This window comes from Cyprinus carpio, chromosome B11 (genome assembly GCF_018340385.1).
Source record: "Cyprinus carpio isolate SPL01 chromosome B11, ASM1834038v1, whole genome shotgun sequence".
Classification (NCBI taxonomy): domain Eukaryota; kingdom Metazoa; phylum Chordata; class Actinopteri; order Cypriniformes; family Cyprinidae; genus Cyprinus; species Cyprinus carpio.
Window position 1 is genome coordinate 19918018 of NC_056607.1, and position 26846 is coordinate 19944863.

The following is a 26846-nucleotide window of genomic DNA, read 5'->3' on the forward strand; positions in this document are numbered from 1 at the left end:
GCCCTGTAGAATCATTTAACATGCCTGTAATTAGCGTTCCTCAGGAGGCCCAGAGAGAACGTTGTTCACCGCTCCAGTATGGAGCTCTGTGGCCTACAGCTCTATCTATAACTCTGACAGAAGCCTCAGTGCTGTCAGTTCCTCTGTGGCACCCTCCCCAATCTACAGAGAGGATGATGAATGCCCCATCCACTCTGACATCACAATCAGAGCACACTTGCAGTCCCTCTCTCTCTTGAACTCTCTTTGTCCTCTTGTCTTTCACTCTATCATTCTCTCACTTCAAACACGATTCTTTCCCTTTATCTCGCTCGCTCTCTTTCTCTATGAAGTGTCCCCTTTTTTTCACCCACAAGCCACCTACTTTCCTTTCCTCTCCTCTGTTTACTATCGTCGTAATTTCGCTCAGCTGGAAAACAAATTCGGTGACAAATCCAGGATCAGACACAGACCGGATTATTCCATTCTAAAGAGCAGACGCTGAATTATCAGCTATCAAATTCCACCTATTGTGTATGACACAATACAGAATTTAAATAAAACCATGCTGCCAACCTTTTTAAAACAGACAAATAAAGAAGGGTGTTTACAGAACACCATTTTCAACCAAAAACAGATGCCGTTTTAGAGGCTTGAAAATGCAAACTTTTGAAAACAGGTTTCAAAGTGCACGTTTTTGAAAACAATATGCAAAAATGCAAATTTGTGAAAACGGTGACATCCTGCAAATGTGTATTACTGTATGTGTTCAGTCATTAGTCATGCGTTTTAATAATTGTATAGTATCCATCTATTGTATATGAGTGATTTTGTAATTCAAAAACTGCCAACATTTTTATATATTTATAGTAGTATATTTTATATATTATGGGCTAGATTTACTAAACAGGGCAAATTAGCGTTAGAGCACAATGCCATAAAAGGGCCTTTTCAGCGGTAATTCTTCACTGCGCGTCTTTAGTAAATCCTTACAGTACTATTTTAATGCCAAAACACGGTTTTCGCTGGCGCAAGCTGTTAGTAAATCTGGCCCTATATATAGTTCTGGGTAGTAACTGATTAAATGATTACATAATTAGATTCCAAAAATTAAGCACTTGTAATTAGAATGCGTATATTACATTTCAAACTGCTCATAATCAAATTACAGTATGCTTTTTATGGATTACATATTTTTCACACAATAGAAGAAAAATATTCATAATTTATTAATCCTCCCTCATTCCTTTTTTTCTGTTTTAAATTTTCCTTTCTAAAAAAATTCTACCGTGTGTCATACCATTTAGCTATATATATTAGGGCTGTCAAATGATTAATCACGATTAATCACATCCAAAATAAAAGTTTTGTTTACATAATATATGTGTGTATACTGTGTATATTTATTATGTATATATAAATACACACACATGCATGTATATATTTAAGAAGAATATGTTATGTTTATATATTAAATATATTTATATATAATATAAAAATATTAGAATATAAATATATAAATGTATATACATGTAAATATTTTCTAAATATATAATTTATGTGTGTGTATTTATATATACATAATAAATATACCCTGTACACATACATATGTTATGTAAACAAAACTTTTATTTTGGATGTGATTAATCGTGATTAATCATTTGACAGCCCTAATATATATATATATATACACACACAGAAATGTCAAGTGAATGAATTTGCAAATGATGCTTCTGAATTTCAGGGGGAAAAGCACCTCTCAAGCAATTAGACCATGTATGAAACAAATACGCAAGGTAATAAACACTGGTGATGCATAGCTATATATATATATATATATAAATAATGATTATTAACTTTTTTTATATCAATATGGTAAGTTTATTGGAAAGCTTAAAACAAGTTTGTTGAAAAGTGATCTAAAAAGTAGCCAGAATACATAACCCAAAATGAGTAACCTTTATTACCTAACTATAGATTTTATCAAGTAATCTGTAATCAGTAACAGTCTACAATTTTTAAGTAATCCACCCAGCTTCCTTTAGTTTTCTATAATTAGCTTTCTATAATTTCATCTGCATTGGTTCAATATTGATAAAGAGCAGACACTGAATTATCAGCTATCAAATTCCACCTATTGTATAAGAGCACAATATGGAATTCAAAAACTCTGCTGCCAAGCTCTCCTATAACCCACAGAAATCGATTCTATCTCATCAAGACCATAAGAATATGTATGCGCTGGCCATCTATATAGTCAGGGCCAAAAGTTGAGAAATGTCTGCACCGCTCCGACCCTGCCCACACCAGAACCTCAGCCAATTCTCAAGGCCATGTTTTGGCCTTTATGGTGCATTGTTGCACTAAATAATTCCACACTCACAAACTTAGTAAATTATTTTGCTTCAGGACATAAGCAGTACAGTAGTGACCAACAACATGTATTTAATGAAGTTTGGGTTATTTATTTTTTCTTTACCTCTCATGGTGTTTTTAAGGTTTGAGAGCATGTTATACAAACCATGCTGGTATTTATGTAATCTGATGAGCTTCTTCCAACAAAGTGCTTTGCACTGCATGTTGACCAACAACAACAGATATGGGGAAAATTTCAAAAGTTCAAAAGACTATTTATATTGCTATCCTAACCACACACTGCTACAGAGCCTGTAAAGGCACACTTCCCTGTGATGGTGGAAAAAACTTAGGTTGCAGGAAAAATTATATTTCAATGCTTTTTTTTCTGCTCACAAACTTTTGCCTTGCCCTGAGAAACTTCACATTTGCACATAAATACTTTGTTCCTCTTTAGTAAAAGATTTTTAAGTAAAAGAAAAGTTTTTCAAGCAAAGTTTATTGGTTTGTGGGCAAATGGAAAATTAGTGTTGAAAATCATTTTTTTGTCAACAAAAACTAAAAAGAAAACGGGAACCACAACAATAATTGACAAAAATATGAAAATAGATACGGACAATGCACTAACAATGTTTACTGAAGAAGAAAAAAATATTTAATGTAATCCAATCATAGTTATAATGTCAGTGATTGACCCACTTGAGCTATATAAGTAATTTTGCTGTCTCAGCAAGTAAAATGTGATTTTGTTGACTATCATCAGATGCCATTTTATTCAGAGTAAAATGAACAAATATGACATAATACTATTAAATATAATACATATTTAATATTAAATACATTTTAAATATTAACTCTGCCTGTCCTTTCAGACCAAAAAAAAAAAAAAACTGAACCATATTTTCCCCTTTCTTTTATGCCTTTTTCTCAGGTTTATTCCACACACACACAAAAAAAAAAAAAAAAAAACTCAAAACTCAAAACTCATCCACCTTATGGAAGTGATTGTGACTGCACTCTCTACCTCCATCTGTCAGAGACTCTGTCTGTCTTTAATGTCCATCTGTCTCTCAGTGTCTATTTATTCTAGTCCTCTGAGGTTGCACTGAAGTTTTTTCATGCACATTTGCACATTAAGAGGTTTGTAATGCCAAATCAGTCTCTTAGAAAATTTAGTTTGTAGTCACCCAGACCCACCAGAGGCACAGCAGGAGTGTTCTTAGCTGAAAAAAATGCAAACAAAGGGTTGAAGCAAGCTTTAAATCATTCCCTATAGAGTTGATCTCTATTGATGTGCCATGAGCGACAATAATATTCATTTTTAATATTTTGTAAATACTATTAATGTATGATTCCAATCACTCAGAAATAAACTTCTACAGAACACAAAAATAAATCTTTTACAAAATGTAACCGGTCACTTTTTCCATACAGTTACACTGAAATTAAACTGAAGCTTTCAAGCTTTCACAAAAGTAGTTTATACGTGTTTATGTGTTCTGCAGCATATTTATCACACAATATCACAAAATGTAGCATTATATCACTGCTGACCAATGGATCCTCTGCAGTGAATGGGTTCCGTCAGAATGAGTCCAAACAGCTGATAAAAACATCACAATAATGCACAAGTAATCCACACGACTCCAGTCCATCAATTAACATCTTGTGAGGTAAAAAGCTGCAAAGTCTGTAAGAAACAAATCCATCATCAAGACATTTTAACTTTAAACCGTCGCTTCAAAAGTCACTGTGTTTTTGGATTGTTTCTGCTTGTAGACGGTGCTTGATCTGTGCATATTTATCTCCTGATTCAGCTGAGATGGAGAAAGCTACATTTCTCCAAATCTATCCCAATAAGGAAAAAACTTGTCTACATTTTGGATGGCCTGAGGGTGAGTGCATTTTCAGCAAACTTTCATTTTTAGGTGAACTATTCCTTGAACAGAGAAGTTTATCAGTGAATAATGACCTAATAATAATAATAATAATAATAATAATAATAATAATAATAATAATAATAATACCACAGGTTTGGAATGACATAAGGAAGTAAATAATGAAAGAATTAGTAAACAATAACAGGTCAAATAAAAACAAAATGTAAAAATCAGCAGGTTTCTATTTAATTCTTCAATTCATTTATTTATTCATTCCATCTTTAAAAATTGAAGCTTTTACCAAGTTTTTCCCTGCAGAGAAAATATATGGAGTGGAGGATTGTGGGTCTCTCAGTGTGGCCCTAAAACATTTTCTAATCCACTTTTATTCCTCACCAAGGTCTATTAATCTGGGGAGCAGATACTTATCCTGCTCTGATTTATCCGCTTATAAATGAGCTGACATATGGATGAGATTAAGCATTGGCATGGTGTAAGGTTTATAGTTAAGGTTTATGATTTAAGCCGGGCCTATGAGATTCCAGTGGCGTAATGAGAGTCAACTGGTGTAATGTGAAGCTCAGCCCAGTGGATTTTAGCCTTCAGGCTTGATTGGGGGGGGGGGGTAAATAAATAAAAGCTAGAGTTTGAATGAGCTTGTGCAATTTATTTAAACATTTGAATAACTAATTCCATAGATTATATTTTTCATTTTCCATCCACATACAACTGAGCGCATGAGTAAAAAAAAAAACGCCCTCAGGGTTCGTTCACCTTTAAACCAGGCCAACGTGTGTAGTAATGATCTCCAGATTCATTCCAGATCCAGTGTTACATAATTTATATCATCAGTTCTCACGAAATCTTGTTCCTTTCTCGCTTCCACTGCTTTCATTGATTTCTTTTACAATATTAAAGAGGCAAGAATGCTTTAATTAAGAACAAAAGAGACACACGACGGCAAACGCTGTGATCGAGGAACTCTCTCTGCGAACTAGCAATATATTATGACAGTTGGCCTGTTTAACTAATGCAAATTCTAAAGCTCTTCACATCATTGGGCCGTAGCCTGGTAACAGAATCCTGTCAGCCTGTGCATTCAACAAACGAATCATCCAATTACACAAGCCAAATGAGACAAATACCTCCAAACTCACTGGTGGACACAGTGGTGACAGTGTCAAGACTTTCCACTTAATCATCAGTGCGTTTCTTAGTAAGAAGCGATTCAAACTTCAGTCACAAAACAATCTATTTATTCATGTTTTTTTCCTTTTTTAACTCCCCAGCACTGCCTTCCTATTCCATTTTCACTTTGAACCAGCAAAGAGTAAACAGGCTCTCAAGGTTCCGGAAATAATCTGGATTAATATGGATGAGACATCTCATTAACAGCAAAAGATGGGGGAACATTAAAGCGGTCTGTAAAAACAGTGGTGCAATATCTCTTGCTTAAAGTGCGGTATATGACAGCACGACGCTTTGTAATTAAAGCCTCTCTGAGAAATCCTGAACGTTCTTAAAAATACAAAGAAAAAAAATATGCAGAGAGAGAGAGGGCTGCCCAATTTCTTACAAAGGTTTCACTTCAATGTGGTCACATTGAAGCTATTCAAGACGTCCTTTAGCGGCAGACTAATAACTCAGGTCTGTGGTCTTCATAAATTGTTGACGACACCAAGTGGAAATGCTGTCTGCCGTGAAAAGCACGAGTGGTACATGAGGGATAAATGAATAAGCAGCTATTTATATGCATCAGGGGTGAACAGTTTGTCATCCAGTGCTGATTGTCCAGGCCAGACACTGAGACAACATGCACCGATGTCTGTAGAGTTTATTGCAGGAGAACACAATAAATTGAAAGGTGCTGGCTTTGTCTTAGTCTATGTGTGTGTGTATGATGGATAATGTACACAACTGCAGCAACTCAGACATGTTGGAAAATCAATGCTGGACATTCAAGATATAAACTAAACTCAATTTATACAGCAACAGACAACTCGCAGCCATTTGTCTGTATAGCAACAGTGAAGCACATCTTAACCGTACATTCTCTGGGCTAACCAAATAAAGAAAAGTGTTAAGTATTTACTTAACTGGTGTACAGAGGATTTTTCGGTTTCAGTTTTTCAGTTAAAGGAGGCCTATTATGCACCTTTTTTACAATATCTCAGGTATCCCCACAATGTGTCTGTGAAGTTTCAGCTCAAAATACCCAACTGATCATTTATTATATCATTTTGTAAATGCCTATTTTGAGTGGAAGCAGAAACACGCACTTTAAATGCAAATGAGCTACTGCCCCCTGCCCCCTTTTCCAGAACAGGGCTGTGCCTCTACAGCTCATACCTCAGATACTATGCTAAAAAAAAAAAAAAAAAAAAAAAAAAAAAAAAAAACATCTGTTTGGTTTTGATTATCATGTCTATTGCGCTGAAATAATGCGTTTTAAACAAAATTAGTTTAAACTTCTGATATATGGTTTTCTAAGCGCACATATTTGAAACAAGGGGTGGTAATATTATAATAAGATCCCCTTTCTACATCAATGACACAGTTGCCAAGTCTGCATATTTTACGTGACTTTGGGCTTCTTTTTTTGCGAAGTCCTGTTAAAAAAAAAAAAAATCACGGGTTGCGTTTTTGGGCTTATTTAAAAATACGGTTGCTTGTTAGGAAAACCTGATAAGCAACTTAGTTTCACAATGTCTGCTCGCAGGTAAAAGCCAATCAGTGCAATAATTAATGTGCTGTAGGGTTATATTCGTCATCACACATCGCGCCCCCTCCCTCTTATTGGAGTAAAATCACGTTTAACTTGCATGTTAACGTAAGTAGATGTAAATAGACAAACAAAGCAATTAATTTAATTTAAAAAAGCCTTATTAGAATGATGCATTTCTTTCTTTAAACAACAAACAATAGGTAAATGAAAAAAAAAAACTATTGATATAAATTAATATTTCAGGATATTTGGAAGAAAAATAAAAAAAAATATTCAAATATATACACACATACAGAATGAAATGAAAATATTTTTAATTGATAATTCTACATTTTTAAAGAATCAGTCAATTTAAAACTTTATGGTACAAAAGTTGCCAAAACCATATGGAAAAATAATGAACATAAAGAATGCATTTTTAAGATTTTCACTTTTCTTTAGCATTGAAACTCTTGTCATTGTCATTGTATGAAATCAGTTTTAATCCTATGAGCATTGGGCCCTGTTCAGTTGAAAAACATTATGGGATATTTGAGATTTCTTTTAGCACTTCCACTAATATTGTTTTTTTGTGTGTGTGTGTTTGTTTGTTTTGTTTTGTTTTTTTCCCCTTTGCACATATGAAGTCCCTTCTAGGTTTATCATTTTCTGGTGCATCCGCAGAAAGTTTATTTCCCCCCAGGCTGTAAAAAACACACACACAAAAGCTGACATTCCAATAGGGACTGCTGTCCTCCTCACAGAGTATGAGAGACAAGTATTTTATTGTCAGAAGAAAACATTACCTCATCGTCACTTTATCAACAATTGACATGTTGTTTGAGCGATGGTCATTGTCAAGGTTAATCGAAACGGACAGTCTTATGAAGATTTAACGCAGCAAAACAAGAGCATTGCTATTCATCTGGCTGCCCAGGGAGAATAGAAATGATTAATGATTAGGAAATGTTATATACAGCTATAAAGTGAGTTCATACCTATCGATGAACAAGTGTAGAGAGACTCAGTGAGCAATTACTGCAAAATAGATCACTATTTAGCTTTTACTCCAATGGTACATGTCTAGTTCTTAAGAGAAAGAAACGAAAATCAAACAACTTCAGGCGATCTTATGACACTGACACATTTTTCTAAATTAACTGGGTCTGACAGATTAGGTGTCACAACAGCCTACGAATGGAAAATTACAATTCCCTTCACAACGCATCTGTAATTTAGCCTATGTATGCATATTGTCAGATGCTGATGTGAGACAGACTCATGACACACTAGTAGTACAATCGAAAAATGATAATAATAATAATTACTGATTCTTGATACCAATTGTTTGTTTTGTTTCCAGTGTTAACTATTAATGTAAGTTAAATTTATAAACAATTATAAATGAATTAAAATTTAAAACTATGCATGTAGTCTACAAGCCATGTAGCCTTTGAGTAATTTACTCTCCAAACTATAAACAGAGACATATTTCATAGAGAGAAATTAAATGAAAAGTCAACAGTAGGGAGCTGGCTATCTATTATCCCCTAAATATGACAATATATTACTGTGTATGATTACAATACTGTATATGTAATGTATATTAGAGTACTATAAATGAATTTATTATGCAGTGTTTTGAGCGACTGACAGACCATCCTTTGAGACAGCGCTCTGCATCTGTCAGCAAGCTGTCAGTGATGGTAGATAGAGCTGTGTTTACTGTAATGAGAAACGCATGAAGTTGAGAGTTATCTACACACATCATAATAACTAGCTTCATTTTAAACAGTGCTGCCATTAGTTGTTGGGTAAGAACTGATTCAAATGTTAACACTAGGCATATATTTGACTGTCGCTTTGGCTAATTATGTCAACCAATCAAAGCAAAGGGTTTATCATGAGTACAACAGAAATTCAAAAAAAAAAAAACATTCATTTTCTCCACTGGGGAATTGAATTTTAACGATAACGTATAAACCCTTTAAAAACAGACCTACTGTGAGATACAGGGTTGTTGATGGTACAGTATATGCTCTTTTTTAAAGCCATCAACCCACATTTTTTCAACTTATTTTTAAAAAAATAAGCGTGTTTAGCAGCAGAATCCCTGGTGAAACACTACATTTCCCATGATTCTAAAAGAAAAGAAAAAACTCCAATCAGAAAATTAAACAAATTGTGCCTAAATAACCGTGAACAATGTAATCAAATCATATTCTCCAACTATTTAAACATTAAATAAAAATATATAGAAAACTAAAAGAAATTAAATTATATACATCATTTTTAGTTCTATTATTAGTTTTTTTATATTTATTATTTTTATTATTTTGTTTATTTTGATTAAGTCATTCACAGAGCTTCTTGGGATTGTAGTACTTTCCTTCATTAAAGTCATTACACACATACAAAGTCTTCAAAGGCTTTAAAGTTTGTGAAGATTTGGTTTGGGGCTTAGAACTCTTAAAGACTTTTATTCCTATCCACCTTATTTTTTTCCATAAGAGCGGGCGCAACCATTTGTAAATTTAATGTGTCTGACTTCCAGCTATTTTTAGCTCTACAAAACAGCTCGTTTTGCTGCTTGATATTGCAGACTGGTGTTTCTTACCATATTATTTTAATGTATTATCTTAATTATGAACACACTGGTTTGTAGTGCAAACAGTTTTACCATTTACTGCACAGTTATTCTTCTCGTTATTTCCCTACAGTGGCTAATGAACCGGAAGTCTCACACATTCACAAAAAAACAGCTTACTTCTGTGTTGAAAAATAAGGTGGATATGAAAAAAATACCAGAACTAAAAAGTGGGCGGGCACTGTTGCACTCTACAACAGTCAGTCCTGGTGCTCTAATCTGATTGGACAACACAATTCCACAAGTTGTATGGTGATGTCAGTGATACAATGTTATTCTTTAAGCTTTCAAAAAGACACATTTCACCATGAAAACTCAGAGGTGAGTGCAGCTTGACAAAGCTTTTTTCAACAGAAATATTTTTATATTAGGCAGCAGTCAACATTATTTCTCCCAGTTGAGGCATCAATCAGGATACAGCAGTTACTGTTTAAAAATGATTTCATATATATACACTGAGCTTAATATTTATTTATTGCCACCTAGTGGGCACTACAGTCCTAAATCCATATCTAGTGCCCACATCTGCACTATAACAATAATTCTTATGCCCTATGGCTAGACTACAGGAGTTTTTAAATCCTATGAAATTTGGTTGCATCACGCACAGATTGTCTTCTTTCAAATCTCATACATGATTTGAAAAACATGGAGCATCACACAGTACAAGATATTAAGATGATCATGCCAGAGGAAGCACCTCACGTGACATAATGAATAACAAAATGTATACTGTCTGTTCTTCAGCAAAGGTGAGATTGAACTGCCAATTTTAATAACTGTTAACAGTAAAAACTGTTTACCATTGCTTAGCAACACCATCATTGCTAGGTACTAGCTGCTTTTTACCCTCACCCGGTAAGTTCAAAACTAAGGGTTATATCTGCACAGCTTTTTTCTTTGTCCATACCAAGTGTGCCGTACACGTTCTGAAAAGTGAAGCCAAAACGTTTTGATCACCATCTAATGGCTGGCTGCAGTATAGGTCATAAACTTTTCCCCTTTCCATGTAAACAAATGGGACGCAAGCCAAACTAAAAAAAAAAAAATGGTTTCCATCATTTTTTGATGTGTTCAAGTGTTTGTTTTTCTAAAAAGCTTGCTTTAAGTTAGTTATTTCATGCTTTAAAAATGGGGTTTGGCATCATGATTGTGAGCTTGCGAATTTGCGAGTTTAGGCTGGACATCGATATCGTGGCTCCAGCTAATGATAACTGCACAGGCTCTGGTTCCAAATGATTACAAGCGACCATACATGGGACACTTTGGCTTCACTTTTCTACATTTGAAGGAAACAGAGGCGCATTGTCCATTAAACATTATATTACATTTGATATTATCGGGTGTGTCTGTGAGCACATCAAGAGAGTTAAGATTAGATCTGAAAATGCCTTACATTATCAGATAATCTGGGTCGAACATCGTAAACGGCCAAGGTCCTACACAAGATTTATTTTTATTTTTTTCAGGGATAAATTGGCCAAAAACTCTTGTAGTCTCAGCCAGTCTGCTTTAAAACGTATTTATATGGACAAAAACGCTCTTTCACCCACCACGGTAGTAACACACACACATAAAGATGGCAGAATTTGCAGTCTACTCTTAAAGCAGGAGCTCGGCCCATTGCCAACAGGTGTATATGTCACAGTGACCTTTTCCTAAGCACATCTCAAGAGCGGCAGTGAATCAGCACCCCGGCCCTCTACATTATTTAAGTGACTTCTCTAACAGTACACTAACAGCAGCGCTCTTACACAAGAATAATAGCAGCGAATGTATTAAAGTTTCAGCCGCTTAGAGAATTGAGAACATGTCTGAACTCTGTCTGTAAGAGGAGAGCAGGACTTCATTGGGATGTAAAATTCATTTATTTCCTGGGCTGTTTAAATTCATGAGGAGTAACCCACGTAGGAATGGGACAGTCTGCATGTGAGGTAGATTGTAAGATGGTTGTCCATTATTACCAGTTCTGAAAGTGCAGTGAAGAAACATGTCTATCTAGCAAGTTTCAAATAAAAAACATTAAAAAATAACAATGGAAGAGCAGTGCAATGGGATAAAAAACCGTTCAAAATGGTCCCTAAAAAAAGTTTTGCATTAAAGGAATAGTCCACCCATACATTAAAATTAGCTGGAAACGAACTCACCCTCATACTATCTGAAATGTAGTTTTTTTTTTCTTAATCTGAGCGTTTGAACTTTAGCATTACAGTACATCTCATCTGCAGTGAATGGGTGCCATCAAAATGAGAGTTCAAACAGCTGATAAAAACATCACAATAATCCACATTGCACAATAATCCAGTCCAGCTTGAAGCAAAAATCTGCATGTTTGTAAGAAACAAATCCAACAAGATGTTTTTTTTTTCTTCAAACCACTGATTCCAGCTAAAATGTGAGTCCTCCATCTATAATATTATATTCTTCAGTGAAAAGGTTGTCTCATCTCAATCAGGAGAGAAATATGCTCAGTCCAAACAGTCCAAAATAGCTCTAAACAAACATGTGGGTGGATTTTAATTTGAGAGACAACATAGATGGACCTACTGGAGGAAGCATTAGTATGGATTGTGGACTCATATTTTGACCAGAAGCGATTTTTTTTTTTTAAGTTAAAACATCTTGGATGAACTATTCCTTTCATTTTAAATGCTTTTCAGAAACATTGCAAACTCGACTGGAAGCCTGGAACTCCAGGGACTAGAGCAGATGGTTTTCCCCGAGTACACAGAGCATCCAACGCCTGCCACAGTCCAGACAAACCAGTCTGAGGAAAAAGGCCAAAACAAGAGAAAAGGGAAAAAGACAGACAGCAGTGTCCCAAAGAGGAGCAAGAAGAATGACAGTCGAAGAAAAGATGGATCGCCGGACGACTGGGCGGGAGCAAATAATGAACGAAGCCCCCTTCCTGCGCCCCCTCGCATTTCTCTAAGAGACCTGATGGAGGCTGAGACAAAGTTAGTGTTCGGTGACGAACAGGACATTACCCACAAGTCCCTGGCCTCCACCGCCACACAATTAATGTGTCAAGCTAATAGGAGGGCCTCCGAGTGGACCTAATCTCAGCTTTCTGCCTCAAATTGACAAATGGCTCGATGTAGCTTTACAGGACGCCAACTCGTACTACCAACAGAAGAAATATGCCACTGCAGCCAGCCGTTTCACTGCTGCACTAGAGGTACTCCATATTCAAATTATACCACGGGCTGCCCTTCCTACAGACCTTTATCTGTGCATTTAATACACTTATGCACTAGATTGTTTGAAAATGTGCATGCACACGCACTTTTATGGGGATCTCAAGGCGTTCAAAGTCATTTTATGACAGTGTTTAAAATCATAATTCTGACCGGTTATAGCTACCTGGATCCCACATTAACAGAATTTAATGTGGATCTGTAGATTCTTAAACATTAGAAATGTTTCCTTCGTTTCTCTCAGCTGAGATTAATATTATTTTAAAGCCATAATGTCTTAAATTAAGTGGTATGTTCATAGCTGAGCTGACAGTACATTCAAAAACATTCATTGCTCAAGGTGAAATTCTTCACATTGTTTGGCGTTTTTATTGCATTACTCAGCTTGGGTCACAGAAATGCATCAAGCTGATTCTTGAAATGTGACAGTGACGTCATGAGCCTGAGTTTGTGGAAAAAATGTTCATTTATTTCCGCTTTCATTCATTTAAAAAAAAAAAAAACACATTAAATTTTTTTTGACAATTGATCAACTATGTTATAAGCAGGATTATTTTGCTCAACATTTTTCAGTATCTCAATTAATTGAAGCTACCTTGGATTTCTCCCACCTTTTCTCTCTCTCAGCTATGTTCCAAAGGCACGGTGTTTGAGAAACCTTTTAATGCTGATTATGAAGACATTTGTAAAGTTGTCAGCTTTGTTGAGTCCAGAATAGTTGCCTGCTATCTCCGAATGAAAAGACCTAACCCGGCATTGCTGCATTGCTACAGGTAAATCACACGCAGCACATACCATGAGAATTTTCAGACCCTGGGTATATAAAATTATGGGTATTTATTATTATTTATTGTTGTTGTTTATAAAATAATTGAAACAGAAGTACACTGCAGTCAGTAAGAATTGTTTTTTAAATAAAATAAGGAATTTTTATTCCACAAGGATGCATTAAATTGCTCAAAACTTACAGTAAAGACATTGTTACAAAAAGTATATAAATTTCAAATAAATGCTGTTCTTTTGAATTTGGCTCATCAAAACTGAAAAAAAAAAATGATTTGCACAACATTGATAATAAAAAGTGTTTGAGCAGTAAATCAGCATATTAGAAGGATCATGTGACACTTAAGACTGCCGTAATGATGCTGAAAAATCAATTTTGCATCACAGGAATAAATTAATTTAAATAAAGTAAATTGTAATACTAGTTCACAATATCACCATTTTACTGTATTTTTGATCAAATAAATGCAGCCTTGGTGAGCATAAAATCTTATAAACAGTAGTGTAACTGTATAAATTGCAGTTATGTACTATTTATTATACCATAGTAGTGTTCATTAATTAAAATAAAGCTTTAAAAATACTACAAAAATACAATAAAAATACAGTAATTATGAATCCACTGATACTGAAATTAACATTCATAATATATGATGATATATTTTTTTATTTTACGGCCAATAACCAATAAACAGCCAATACTAAAAATCTATATAAATTTATAAAATAAAAAAACTATCATTACATGCACACTGCAACTGATTTCGCCATTCATTCTTAAAGAGTAAGTGCTCTTAAAAAGGACAAATCTGCTCCATAATTCATCTCTTTGCCCTTAAATTAGTGCCAAATAATAATTAAAATCTTAAGGTAGGCAGAAACAAATACTGAATATTGGCCAATAGAATCGTAACAATGGGCAAAACAGATAAATAAGTGCTAATATCGGCTGGTAACTTAAATGGCGCTGAAATATTGTGCATACTTGTCTATAACACTATTAAAGTTCATAAAAGACAAAACTTATGTATTGCTGAAAATAATATTATAAGGTGGGTCTGTAAACTCAAAAGTTGCCCTGACAGCTTCATCTAGGTTCAATCAGCAATGTCCGCAAATGATGCGCAACACTCACTCAAAGCAGATGGATGTTGATTGGTGTGTTTGAGTGTAGTGTGACAACAGTCATTTTTTGTGGACGGTGAGAGTAAAGCCTCCTGACCTCCAGTTAACTGTGTCTGCTGTATCCAGTTAGTCATGGCCCTGTGCTCTTCTCCTTTGCTCCTCCATTAGTGGGAGAGAAAGAGAGAGAGTTTGTGGTTTCTCTGAGCTATAACTCATCCTGACGGCATTGTACCCTTGAAAAGTTCTGAACAGCTTAAGAAATGAAATGCAAGCCTTTGCAGCTTCCCCTGCAGACTAGAGGATGAAGGGAACAGGCAAAGGCCATTCAAGATGTAGATAAGTTTGTTTCTTCATAGGAATACATTTTGAGAAATTTAGCTTTACAACACTTGCTCAACCGGTGGATCGTTTGTAGTGAATGGGTACCATCAAAATGAGAGTCCAAACAGCTGATAAAAACATTCACAATAATCCACAAGTAATCTGCATGACTTGAGTACATCGATTAATGTCTTGTGAAGTGAAAAGGTGTGCATTTCTCAGAAACAAATCCATCATTAAGGTGTTTAATCGACAAACATTTTAAGGTGAGAGGACAACATAACATGGACTATATTTTGGACAGAAACAATGGTTTAAAGGTGACCTGTTATACCCCTTTTTACAAGATGTAAAATAAGTCTGTAATGTCCCCAGAGTGTGTATGTGAAGTTTTTTCTCAAAAAAACCACACAGATAATTTTTTACAGCTTGTTAAAATAGCCACTTTTAGGGTATGAGCCAAAACGCACCATTTTTGTGTTTGTGCCTTTGAATGCAGATGAAACCGTCACAGACTGGATGTTTACATGCCTTAATGATGGATTTGTTTCTTACAACTTTTTCACCAGAGGAAGCATTACTATGGATAGAGGAATCAACAGTTTGAAGTCAAAAACATCTTTAAAATGGATTTGTTTCTTACAAACATGCAGCTTTTTGCTTTATTGTGGATTATTGTGATGCTTTTATTAGCTGGATTTAAACTCTCATTCTGACGGCACCCATTCACTGCAGAGGATCCACTGATGAGCAAGTGGTATAAAGACACATTTCTCCAAATCTGTTCAGATGGAAAAAAAAAAAAAACTACATCTTGGATGGCCTGAGGGTACATTTTCAGTAAATTTTCATCATGTGGTGAACTACTTCTTTCTAAAATTAATTTGATTATTACTATTAGTTAATTGCTTAAACAACCTTTATCATCATCAGATTTTGTCAAGAGGCTGGTATTTGGTAACTCATGCCTGCTTAACACAGAGGCCATGCAATAGAAATAGAAAAACATGCTATAGCATGTAACGTCTGCAGATCTTGTCAGCTCGTGTCCCATCTGTCAGTGTTGTTGCTAGCAGTGTGCTACTTAATACTGAAAAAACATATACTGTAAAAGTGTGAAAATATATAAATATAGAAAACGCTTTTCTGTGAGAGTGCACTGGGAATATTAAAAATAAACCTGACAATCAAAACAGTCAAATCATACGCTGGTAAGCTAGGGAGGAAAATCATACATAAAGCAAAAGAATACATAATGTCTGTAGATAGGCTATATATATATTATAGACTGTTTGGAAGGAAATGAGTTGAGGTAAGAAATATATGTTTAACAAAAGCAGATGGGTTGTCATGGCAACATCATGAACCATATGTAATGCAACAGCAATTCTGTGATTGAAATCAGGTTCTCTAAAAGTCAGTCCACACCATATCAAAAGCACACTGCCTGAAAGCCAATTCAAGAGCAGTTTAAATTGTTCAGGGAAATGCAATTTTGGACAAAACAACGACACAGAAAATAAACATGGGAACATAATTTATCTAACCTTGTTCCTTTTCTTTTTAACTTGAGAGGCTAGACCTATAATATATATTTTTTAAATATTTTAAATTAATATTTGAATGATTTCTGAAGGTTCATGTGACACTGAAGACTGGAGTAATAACTGTTATAAGATATATTAATAAAAAATTTAAATAATATTTTAAAAATATTACTGTCATTACTGTACTTATATAAATGCTAATAGTGGGCATAAGAAACGTAAAAAAAAAAAAAAAAATTCTAAACCTTTACCAACTCCTAACTTTTTAAAGGTAGTGTCGCTAAATATCTTCACCGTGCCATAGAAAAGGAAAGGTAATAATAATAATAATAATAATAATAATAATAATAATAATAACATATTAATTGTTGAGTTTCTTTTTTCTGAGTGTTTAGTTCAGTTGCTTAATTAATTATAAGAATTGTGTACTGTGTATATTTATTATGTATATATAAATACAAACACATGCATGTATATATTTAAGAAAAAAAAAATATGTTTATATAATAAATATATTTATATATTTATATATAAAATAAATTACATGATTATAAATATATACATGTAAATACATGCAAATATTTTCAAAATATAAACTGTAGGTGTGTGCTTTTATATATACATAATAAATATACACAGTACACACATGTATTATGTAAACAAACTTATTTTGGATGCGATTAATCGTTTGACGGCACTAATAATAATGCATATAAAATGTAAATGACCCACTTTTTCTGTATTCTGCTTATATTAAGTATATGTAGGTTATATTAAGTACATTGAACATGTTATACTGTATATCCAGCAATACATTTGTTTTACAGTTATATATTGAAGCGTACAGTTTTACTAAACTATAAAGCAGGTAGGTCTGTGCAATTAATCGCATTCGATTGTTGTGCGCATCTTGTCAGTAAAGCCAGTCCCATGATTAGTACTAAATCAGCATCACCTGGTTTCAGATGAAGCAGATTTCACTACACAGAGCCGTAGTTTACTGACAATTAGGCAAAATCGCCCTCATAATCGTAGATGAATCGCATTCGATTTCGAACGCGATATCGCCTAGTTTGTCAGTGAACTACGGCTGTGTGTAGTGAAAGCTGCTCCATCTGAAAGCAGGTGATGCTGATTTAGTACTAATCACGGGACCGTCTTTACTGACGAGATGCGCATGACAATCAAATTCGATTAATTGCACAGCCCTAAAAGCAGGATATATTTCTTACATTGAATAATGTTTAAAAAATAACTTTGTAACTATAAAAGCTACAATGCACTTAAAGCATGCAAATAATATGTCAGTCAGACAAATCACCTTCTACCAATTATTATATCTACATCATGAATGCCTGGAAGTGTACAAGATTGCAAGATGCAAAAAAGAAGTATAAGAAACAAGTAGTTTTCACAAGTGCCTTCAAACAGAGAGAACGAGATCACACAGAACTGAAAGCGTGAAAAAAGTGACTATGTAATTCATACAAACTGTAGCTCAGAAGGATTTGGTTTGCTCAAGTTTATATTTTGGAGTTCTGTGATGTACAGAACATCTGTACAGAGTTCTGAAACATCATAATTCCACCATCCAGCTGCCTCAAAATCCAATACTGCAACATTTCTGTTCCTGTACACATACAAACACTCCTTCGCTGTCAGCAACAGATGCTTTAGAACTACAAATAAACGGCTCTCGCACAACTGAATGGTTGAAGACAGGTGCACTGAATACATGACATAATATGAAGAAATAAAAACCATGCATACAGCTGCAGCTTGCAAGAAATCAGATGTTTTTACAACAGTACATCTGTGATTTGGCCATGCAACCCTTCGTCAGCCATCGACTAAGGTTCTAAAGGGCTTGTAATCATGTAATCTACAAAGATAAATGGTTTGTGGAGAGATCCTGATTAGGCGTATCTTGGCTATATTTCAGCTACCATAGCTATCGTATCCAATCAGATATATTTACGCTTTTAATCTAGAATAGAGATTGGCCACAGCAGTTGATACAGGTATGTTAGACCATGTGAGCAATGACACAAAGTCGATGATAAACCTGAACCGTCAAAGACAAATGGACAAGGTATGCCTTGTTCTCCATCTTACAACTATTACATGCATTTCTCTTTGCTTCTCAACTATGCTTGATTTTTTTTAATACAGTATGTACAGTACAGTGCTAAATCAGCATTCTCTGCCCTGAACAGCATCAAATCTAGTTCAAGCTTGATTTAGGCCCTTGTTGAAAATATGCAAAGCAAGGAAATGCTGTTTTTTTCCTTATACAGGCTGATATTGCCCCTCCAAAAAAAAAAAGACTGTTTTTCCTTGGTTTTCCATTTGTTAATTTGATGTTTACTTCTCCTCTTTTTAATTTTAGAAAGAAAGAAAGAAAGAAAGAAAGAAAGAAAGAAAGAAAGAAAGAAAGAAAGAAAGAAAGAAAGAAAGAAAAATACAAAAAAGCATGTTTATTCTCCAGACTTTTAAAAAGTATTTTTATATATTTTTATGTATTTAAGATAGCATATGCAAACTGGCAAATGTTAAATACCTCTGACATACAGTATGTTAATACAATATAATGTAAAATATAAATTAAATAAATAAATACAAACAAAAAATACAAAAAAAAAAATAATTTGTTTAAGCTGTGAAGTTTAATTTGGTCTCCAAATAGACCGTTAAAAAGCAAGCATATATATCCAAAATTTGGCAGATGTTTAATACCTGATTATACTGTACAGTTTGGTAATACAGTATGATGTTTAAAAAAAAAGTAAAAAAAAAAGACCTTTAAAAGTATGCAAATGTTAATTAAATATCCCTGATTATACTATACAGTATGTTAACAAATACATAGTATTAAAAATGTTTTTTTTTTTTTTTTTTTTACATAATTGACAACCGGTCCCATTGCATTACATTCTGATAATCTGGCCAAATGAATAATGCAGATGAATGTTTTTTTTTTTTCCGAAATGGATCCAGCGAGAAGTAGGTGAGCTGGTGCTCTGAATACCGCTAGCATACTATAAAATCCTTGGCTTGTGCATTTATCTGCCTGTTTCAGTGAAGAAAATAAAGAGAGAATACCTTGGATGTCAATTGTTATCTCTCCATTCTCCTCGTAGTAACCCGCTTTGAGCGCCATGAAGATGTGGGTGGAATCCCATCAAAGACAGCTTTGTTGATTCCTGTCGAACAGATTTTGTATATATTAGCTCTGTGCACGACAAGCAGGAACGCAACAACACAATTCAGATAAAAATACAAAGGTAGTGGCTTTTGTACTCCGTGTGATGACAATGCTTCCAGAGCGTTTCAAGTTGTAGGGCTACGTGCCTCTTCCTGTCATGTTCTCAGGTTGGAGGTGCCATTTTCAAATAATGCTCTTTCTTTAGACTGTCGCTGTGCAAAACTAAGTTGGTGATCTACAAATAATTATTGTCAGGCTTCTTGAACAACCCCTAAAAGGAGACTAAGCTGTAGGCAGACAGAAAGACATCAAAACTGCTTCCTCCCATGACTGATAAGACATTTCAAACTCAAGCCTTCGAGTCTTTTTTTATCTGTTAATACTGCCAATGCTAATGATAAAGGCAAAACTAGCCTATATTCTATACATTTTTGTCACAATTTTTTTTGTTTTTAAAGAATACGTTCACGTGTATGAACGGACAACTGACCCACATGAATAAAACACCTTTTCATGCAATAATGTCAACAAACAATGGAGGCAATAATAGCAAGGCTAACACATGAAGGGCAAAGTCAAATTGCAAATTGATTGTAAAAGATAAAAAGATACATGTCTGGATTACTACACTGAGTGACTCATTTAACAATTGTAAAAATTATAAAATGGGTATTGGGAGTGAGCCATTAAGAATTATTTTATACTTTATTGTTTTTAAATGTTATTTATATGTGGAGGTGTGCTACATTTACATTACATTTAACAGTGTTATTAATTTATTGGTGTTTAATTGAGTGTTAGATTACGGGCAAATGTAGTCTAAATTTAAATATAGAGGCAGTTAGCATATACCATCTGATATGATTAAAAATATATATTAAACTACCTAAAATATATATAAATGATAAATACAATAACCAATATCGTACCAATAGATAGCTCATCTCTATTCTATAAGGTCAATCCATTTACATGATGCTTATATAATTTCAATTACCATATCTTGATTAATTATAAGAAGGGGGGGGGGGGGGGGGGCAAATTCAACACACTCCGTTTAAATATACTACTCAATGCAAACTCAAATTTAGTGTTTTAATTTTAGAAAAGCCCCTAAAAAGTCATTATCAAAACACTCTTGAAGAATCAACAAGTAAAGCTTTAACTAAAACTCACCGTTAGGAGACAAACACAAAGATATTTATCAGCTAATTAGATAATAAGCCACAGGTGAATATAATCACAAAGAGCAGAGATACAAACATCCGGAAAAATGAGACTTCAAAATAAAGTTATGATCAGCAATTTCAAAATAAAAGACAAAAAAAAAGATATGAAAATGGAACAAAGATTCTCTTTCAACAATCAACAATTTTATCACACGCTGCAAATTTCAGTGCATCAGAGCCACATTTTATATAGTCTGACTTCTGTGCCCTCTCTAACTCACCTCTATCTATATTGTTGTGTTTCCACTCTTAAAATTCACAGATGGATCACTTATAAAAAATGTATAATGGACATTTCCATTAATTATTAAAATGGCTTTCTGTCGTCGCCTCCCGGCCTGGTTGAGGTCAGAAGTGCAGTTGGTGAGGAGGTCTTAAAAACAATACAGTACTGCTATATTTTTCCACTGTCAAACAGAACTCTGACAAAAATAAAAACTTGTCTTATGTTAATATCATGTGATATAGTTTAGTTTATATGCTTATGTGATATAGTGCTGTTTATTTCTCAATTATCTGCACAATTGCGAATGTGATATTGATTTTATACAACAGTTCATTAAACTAGAAGTTAAAATTGTTACATTTTAGACACAATATTGTCAGTATTGTCTGGTTTTGCTCAATTTTGCCAATGAAAATAATCCTACCCAACAGTCAAAGTGGCATTATGTCATGAAAGTGTGGACCCGCAAGGGTTTATGGAGCAATTTAGGACAGGACCTCACTTGTTTCATTTCTAAATGAATCAAACATTTGAACGATTCGTTTGAATGAACTGAACAACTCACTCAAATCATTACCACCACCTACTGACAGTTTTAGTTTCATGTTTAGAGTATCAATTTCATTTTTGATATTTAAATTTTCATAAAAAAAAAATACATAAATGCTCATTTAAAACGGATTAATAACATGTCATGTATTCAGGTCTAATTGTTGAACATTCTGTATAAATATACCTAAATTCCACTTCAGAAGTAGATGTTATGCTAGCCAATACTTTTTTTTTTTTGTTCATTTAACACAATAATGACTTTAAATTATCTTTTGGGAGCCAGTTTCTCAGCCCAAATTCACTGTGATTTGTCAAAATAATCGGCACATCATGCAATTAATTCGATTAATTTACAGCACTAATTTTAATCTATTAAAATGTTTTAAAAATAACTAAAAAGCCCTTTCCTAAGAGACAACCTCTTCCAATCTATGTACTGTCAGATGGCCCCTTCTTATCTAAATTGCCATTTCTTGGTCAGAATATGTTGCAGTCATGACCACAAGTCAATTACTGGCTTAGCTGTGGTTTTAAAGTGTCATATTCTGACATTTGGATAGTCACAGAGCAGGAAGAAAAAGAAAATCCAAAGTTTTCACAGGTTAATGGGGCACTAGTTTAATAACTGTGAGGTTTCAGCTCTGTAAATTATTAAGAATGTAGATAACAGATGGGAAGTGCTGCCCAGAGAATGAGTAAGGCCTAGCTTTTTTCACACTCTGTCTCTGTCTGGAGGAAGCGCAGCGGCGATTCATCTGCCTCATCAAAGTACGGCGCCGGCTCCTCAATTACCAGCGACCTCGGCTGTAACCAGCACATGTAAAGCACAAGGAACATGCAGTTCATTTCACCAAGCATTAAAAGGCTGAGTGAAAGAGCGCGTGTGTGCCAAGTAACATCCCGCATGTTGCGACAAGCAATGACGGAATGGCAATTAATGAAGCTTCAAAGTTGGCTATGATCGCTGGCAGGCAGCTGTGGGTTTTTTTTTAAAGGAGGTGTCACTGATTTACTGAGGTCTCTACACCTGTCTTCCTGTCTCTCAGTCTCTCGCTGGCACACCTGTCGGGGATGTCTCAGAATTTAATGAATAGTGAGGAGATACCGTTTGTTTGTTTCCTAACGGTAAATGGCTGATCCGACCGAGAAGCGTTTAGGAGACGTATGTTCTTTGTGGTTGTTTGCGGTTGCATTCCTGATTGATTGACATCGCTGTAGTTGCTACATGCATTTTTTGACATGATGCAAATCAAACTTCAAACTCCACTCGCGCTGATTGATGCATATTATATAAATAATTTGCTGTTGAAGCGTATTCCTTTATTTCCAAATTCTGTTTCATCGTTATTCAGAATACCCCATCCATCTCATGCAATTTAAATGACTTAAAAAGGAACATCATTCTGAAGGTTTTTATATATATATATACACTAATAGACATCAGTGTCTTCAATATTTCATTTATTTATTTATTTTTTATTAATCCCATTATGGGCCATGATTGATCTCTCTTATGTAGTCTGGTTGCAAATTGTTCCAGGAAACATGATTTTACATTTTCCCATCTCTCTCTCCTCTCGATTTGCAGGAGCATCCAGCTAAACCCCATCTGTTTTCAGAACCACCTTCGACAAGCCATGGCATATCGACTGCTAGGAAACCCCTGTGAGGCAGTGAGGTAAAATTGGCATTAATGGAGGGCTCAGAAAGGGTCCTTTCCTCAAAATGAAGACAGATTTAGTAGGAGAAAAGCTCCCAGTCATTTAGCAAAACCCCACAAACACATGTCTGCCCAGTGGTTCGTTACATCTCCCTCTGTTCTGTCAGCCTGTGCTGGAAAATATGTTCTTGGCAATTCATAAATACTGGCAGTTGGAAGTAGACAATTACAGCTACAGTTACATCCACTCCCACCATGTTAAGATCCAGATGGGGATCGAACTCAGGTCTGTGGTGTGTATATCTTTGGCGCTAACCACTGCTTCACTGGAGCAGGTCAAACCCAAATGCAGAGGAAATAACCAAGAGGCTCAGAGTCTGACTCTTAAAGTTCTTTACTCAAAATAAAAAAAAAAACTTCCAAAAAAAAAACAAAATGTAGTCTTAGAGGCATTTAACTGGAACTTGCCACAGGGGAACTCAAAAAGGCTTTAATTTAATTTAAAAATTTAAATAAGGTTGGCAATTAGTAGAGATTCAATACAGGTGTGCAACAAGTCTCTAATAAAAAGGTGATCTGGGTTTGAAAGTACGCCATCCAGTGGTGAACCCAGGGAATCTCAGGCAGAACATTACACACCACTGCTGACTGACAGCTGCCCCTTGTCCCCTCTGTGTTCTAATGTTCCATATGTGTTTTAATGATACAGCTACCAAATGCTTCCACCATTGGTCTTTTAGAGATGAAAGGTACGATTAGTTATTGGACGGTAGTGGAGTAAATCGTTTAGAGGCATCGGTTGCGCCAAATGCCATGGCCAACTGGTGGCTGCGAGAAAGTCATATTCTGTTTGATCATTATCAAGCCACATTAACCCAGTTGAAATAGATTAGAGCAAGAAACGGGTACTTGGTCTCTTTCTCGTACTTGTTCTTCCTTTCCACCCCCTCTCGCATTTGAGTTTCTGCAAGCAGAAATAGATCAACTCCACCACCCTGCCTACAAATTTAGCGCCACTACCCCAGTGGGGGAAGAGATGTTTTCTGGTAACATAGCAGAAGTGCATTTGGTGTACGTAGCACATGTACTGATCTGATGCACTCTTTATGCTCTTTCTTTGTAGTAGGTCTGGCTAGCTTTGCTTACAATTGTAAGTTCAATTAAGAAAGATTGTTCTTCCTTTGAGTGGGCCCCAAAAAGTATTTGAACAACTAAGGTTGTGCATGAACATCATTGCATTATATCAAACTAGGTGGCACAAGCATACTTTTCACAAAATTAAACTTGTAAGCGAAATTTTTTTTTTAATTATTTCATTTTATTTATTATAATATATTATATTATAAAAAACAGTATTATATATTGAATATATATTTTTAAACATTTTAAATAGCTCTAAAATATAGGTTCTATTTTAATGTATTTTAAAATAAAATTTATTTCTGTGATGGCAAAGGTGAATTTTTAATCATTACTCCAGTCTAGGATTTTAGATAAATAAAAAGTTCAAAAGAAGTGCATTTATTTCAAGACGAAATCGAAACAATGTAAAACTTACATAAAACACACACACACATGCACACACACACAAACACAAACTTATATATATATATATATATATATATATATATATATATATATATATACACATACACACGGACAAACTTGATGACTCATGATGTTCACACAAAGGTTATATGTGATTAAGACTCACACAGCTGCGCACACAGACTGGCATCTAATTCAAATCCTTCTACATTCCCATCAAATGAATCTCTGCTAACATTGCTCAGTACAGTGACTACAGTCCACTTCTGAAACTCCATGCTATATTAAAGCAGAGTCCAAGTGCAGTTTGTCAGAGCACAATGCATGGTTGTGCATTTCAAAGAAAGGAGAACGGCCATTGAAGCTGGCGCCACTCTTTAACCTAATCACATCCTCTCTCCAGCAAATGCTGCTCAGCCATTTGAGCTCTTTAAGAGGAAAATGCATCTATGTTTTGAAGTTCACATGCCAGTAAATTTCACAGAAGCAATAGCTCTCCAGCATAAAGAAACCAAATTATTCTCCACATTTTCATCATTGTACCATTTTGTTCCTCGTTTTGGTAATGGTTACTTATATATACAATCATCCATGACTGATTTATTGAGACGTCATTTCTTTTTTTATATTTTTCTTTATATATATATATTTATCTATATATAGGCAGTATCAAAGTCAGATGTCAAAGCGCAAAATCAGAAAGCATTAAAAAAAGTAACAGCTTCTCCAGGAAATATGTGCATATAGATTCACCTCCCCTCGCAATCTTAACCAAAGGAAGAGTGAGTGACACATCAAGATATTGAACTCGAAAACGGAAATTATTCTGGAAGGCAATATCGTTCCGTTTGTGCTGGAGACAAGCTTTCTCAATGCAGAAATAAAATTAACAGTGTAACCTTTGCTCTTGATGGATACTGGCAGAATTTGCTTTAGGAAAGTGGTATCCATTGCTCACCGTGAGAGCCAGTACAACAGTAAACACTCCTAAAAGCGGCATCAGCATTTAACATGGGGGGGGTGGGGCAGCGGATTGAGCCTTATGGCTCATTTCCAGAAGTCAGGTTTGTTTTTCAGCTGTTTTTAAAGTTCTTGTGCAGAATCTGACTGAACATTTAAGGGTGTTTATGTAACTATACAGCACTTAAAAAATAAAAAAAAGGAGCGACTTTCAGAAAATGAACTCTATCAGGAAAACACGCTTTTCACCTTAACTTGTTTATTTGTCTACTAACAGTTTCCACCGGTGGACATACATGCATTATAGAAGAATTTTGATCATATTTGAAATTATATTTTGATGTAATAGACTCTCTCTCTCTCTCTCTCTCTCTGTTGTTCTGCAAAAAAAAGTTTGTGAGGATTTGGAGCTCCTGCTGTGGTCTTGAGGTCATGTCCGGATCAGAGTTACTTTGTGATGGTTTTGACATTGAATGCGTTTTCTGTCAATAGCACCCTATCTAGTGATTTGAGTATTACACGTTGCCACTTCAAAAGACTGAATAAGAATGTTTACTCAAGAACCTCTGACAGCTCTCTGGTTAGCCAAGTTGCCCCATTCTCCATTAAAAGTGCATTTGTGGGTGTATGACTTTGGACAGCCAAATTAGTCCATTTTTGGCTATTATGAGGCCAGATGCGTGCCGTCAGAGAGGCTGCTGACAGAGCCATCAGTCTTGAATGGGAGGTGTGCATGGAGAAGAAGGCTCAGTGAGCTAACGTTCTCTGCCAGCCCTATATACAGCAATGACATCTTTGTCTCTGCATTAAAGCGATGACGCTTATCGCTCTCAAACAAGGTCAATTGTGAAAGCCCTTTACTCAATACGCACAGCTGTGAGAGACACTTCAATGCTCTTTCACAATAATGTTACACACACATGTATAT

General features: G+C 34.9%; 2 protein-coding genes across 2 annotated transcripts in view; one reads left to right on the forward strand and one right to left on the reverse strand.

Annotated features, from left to right (window-relative positions):
• The window catches only part of nlgn1 (neuroligin 1), a 271832-nt gene extending 251726 nt beyond the window's left edge, over positions 1-20106 (reverse strand). Inside the window, exons 1-2 of the mRNA XM_042734437.1 lie at positions 19839-20106; positions 19641-19741 (exon numbers count right to left, since the gene is read on the reverse strand). The gene's annotated coding sequence lies outside the window, so the exon portion shown is untranslated. The remainder of the gene's footprint in view (positions 1-19640; positions 19742-19838) is intronic.
• Positions 9833-26846, forward strand: part of LOC109089844 (spermatogenesis-associated protein 16-like) — a 48912-nt gene continuing 31898 nt past the window's right edge. Inside the window, 5 exon segments of the mRNA XM_042734445.1 lie at positions 9833-9886; positions 12226-12597; positions 12599-12743; positions 13390-13535; positions 23339-23428. Coding sequence (XP_042590379.1) covers positions 9873-9886; positions 12226-12597; positions 12599-12743; positions 13390-13535; positions 23339-23428 — 767 coding nt within the window. The 5' untranslated portion in view covers positions 9833-9872.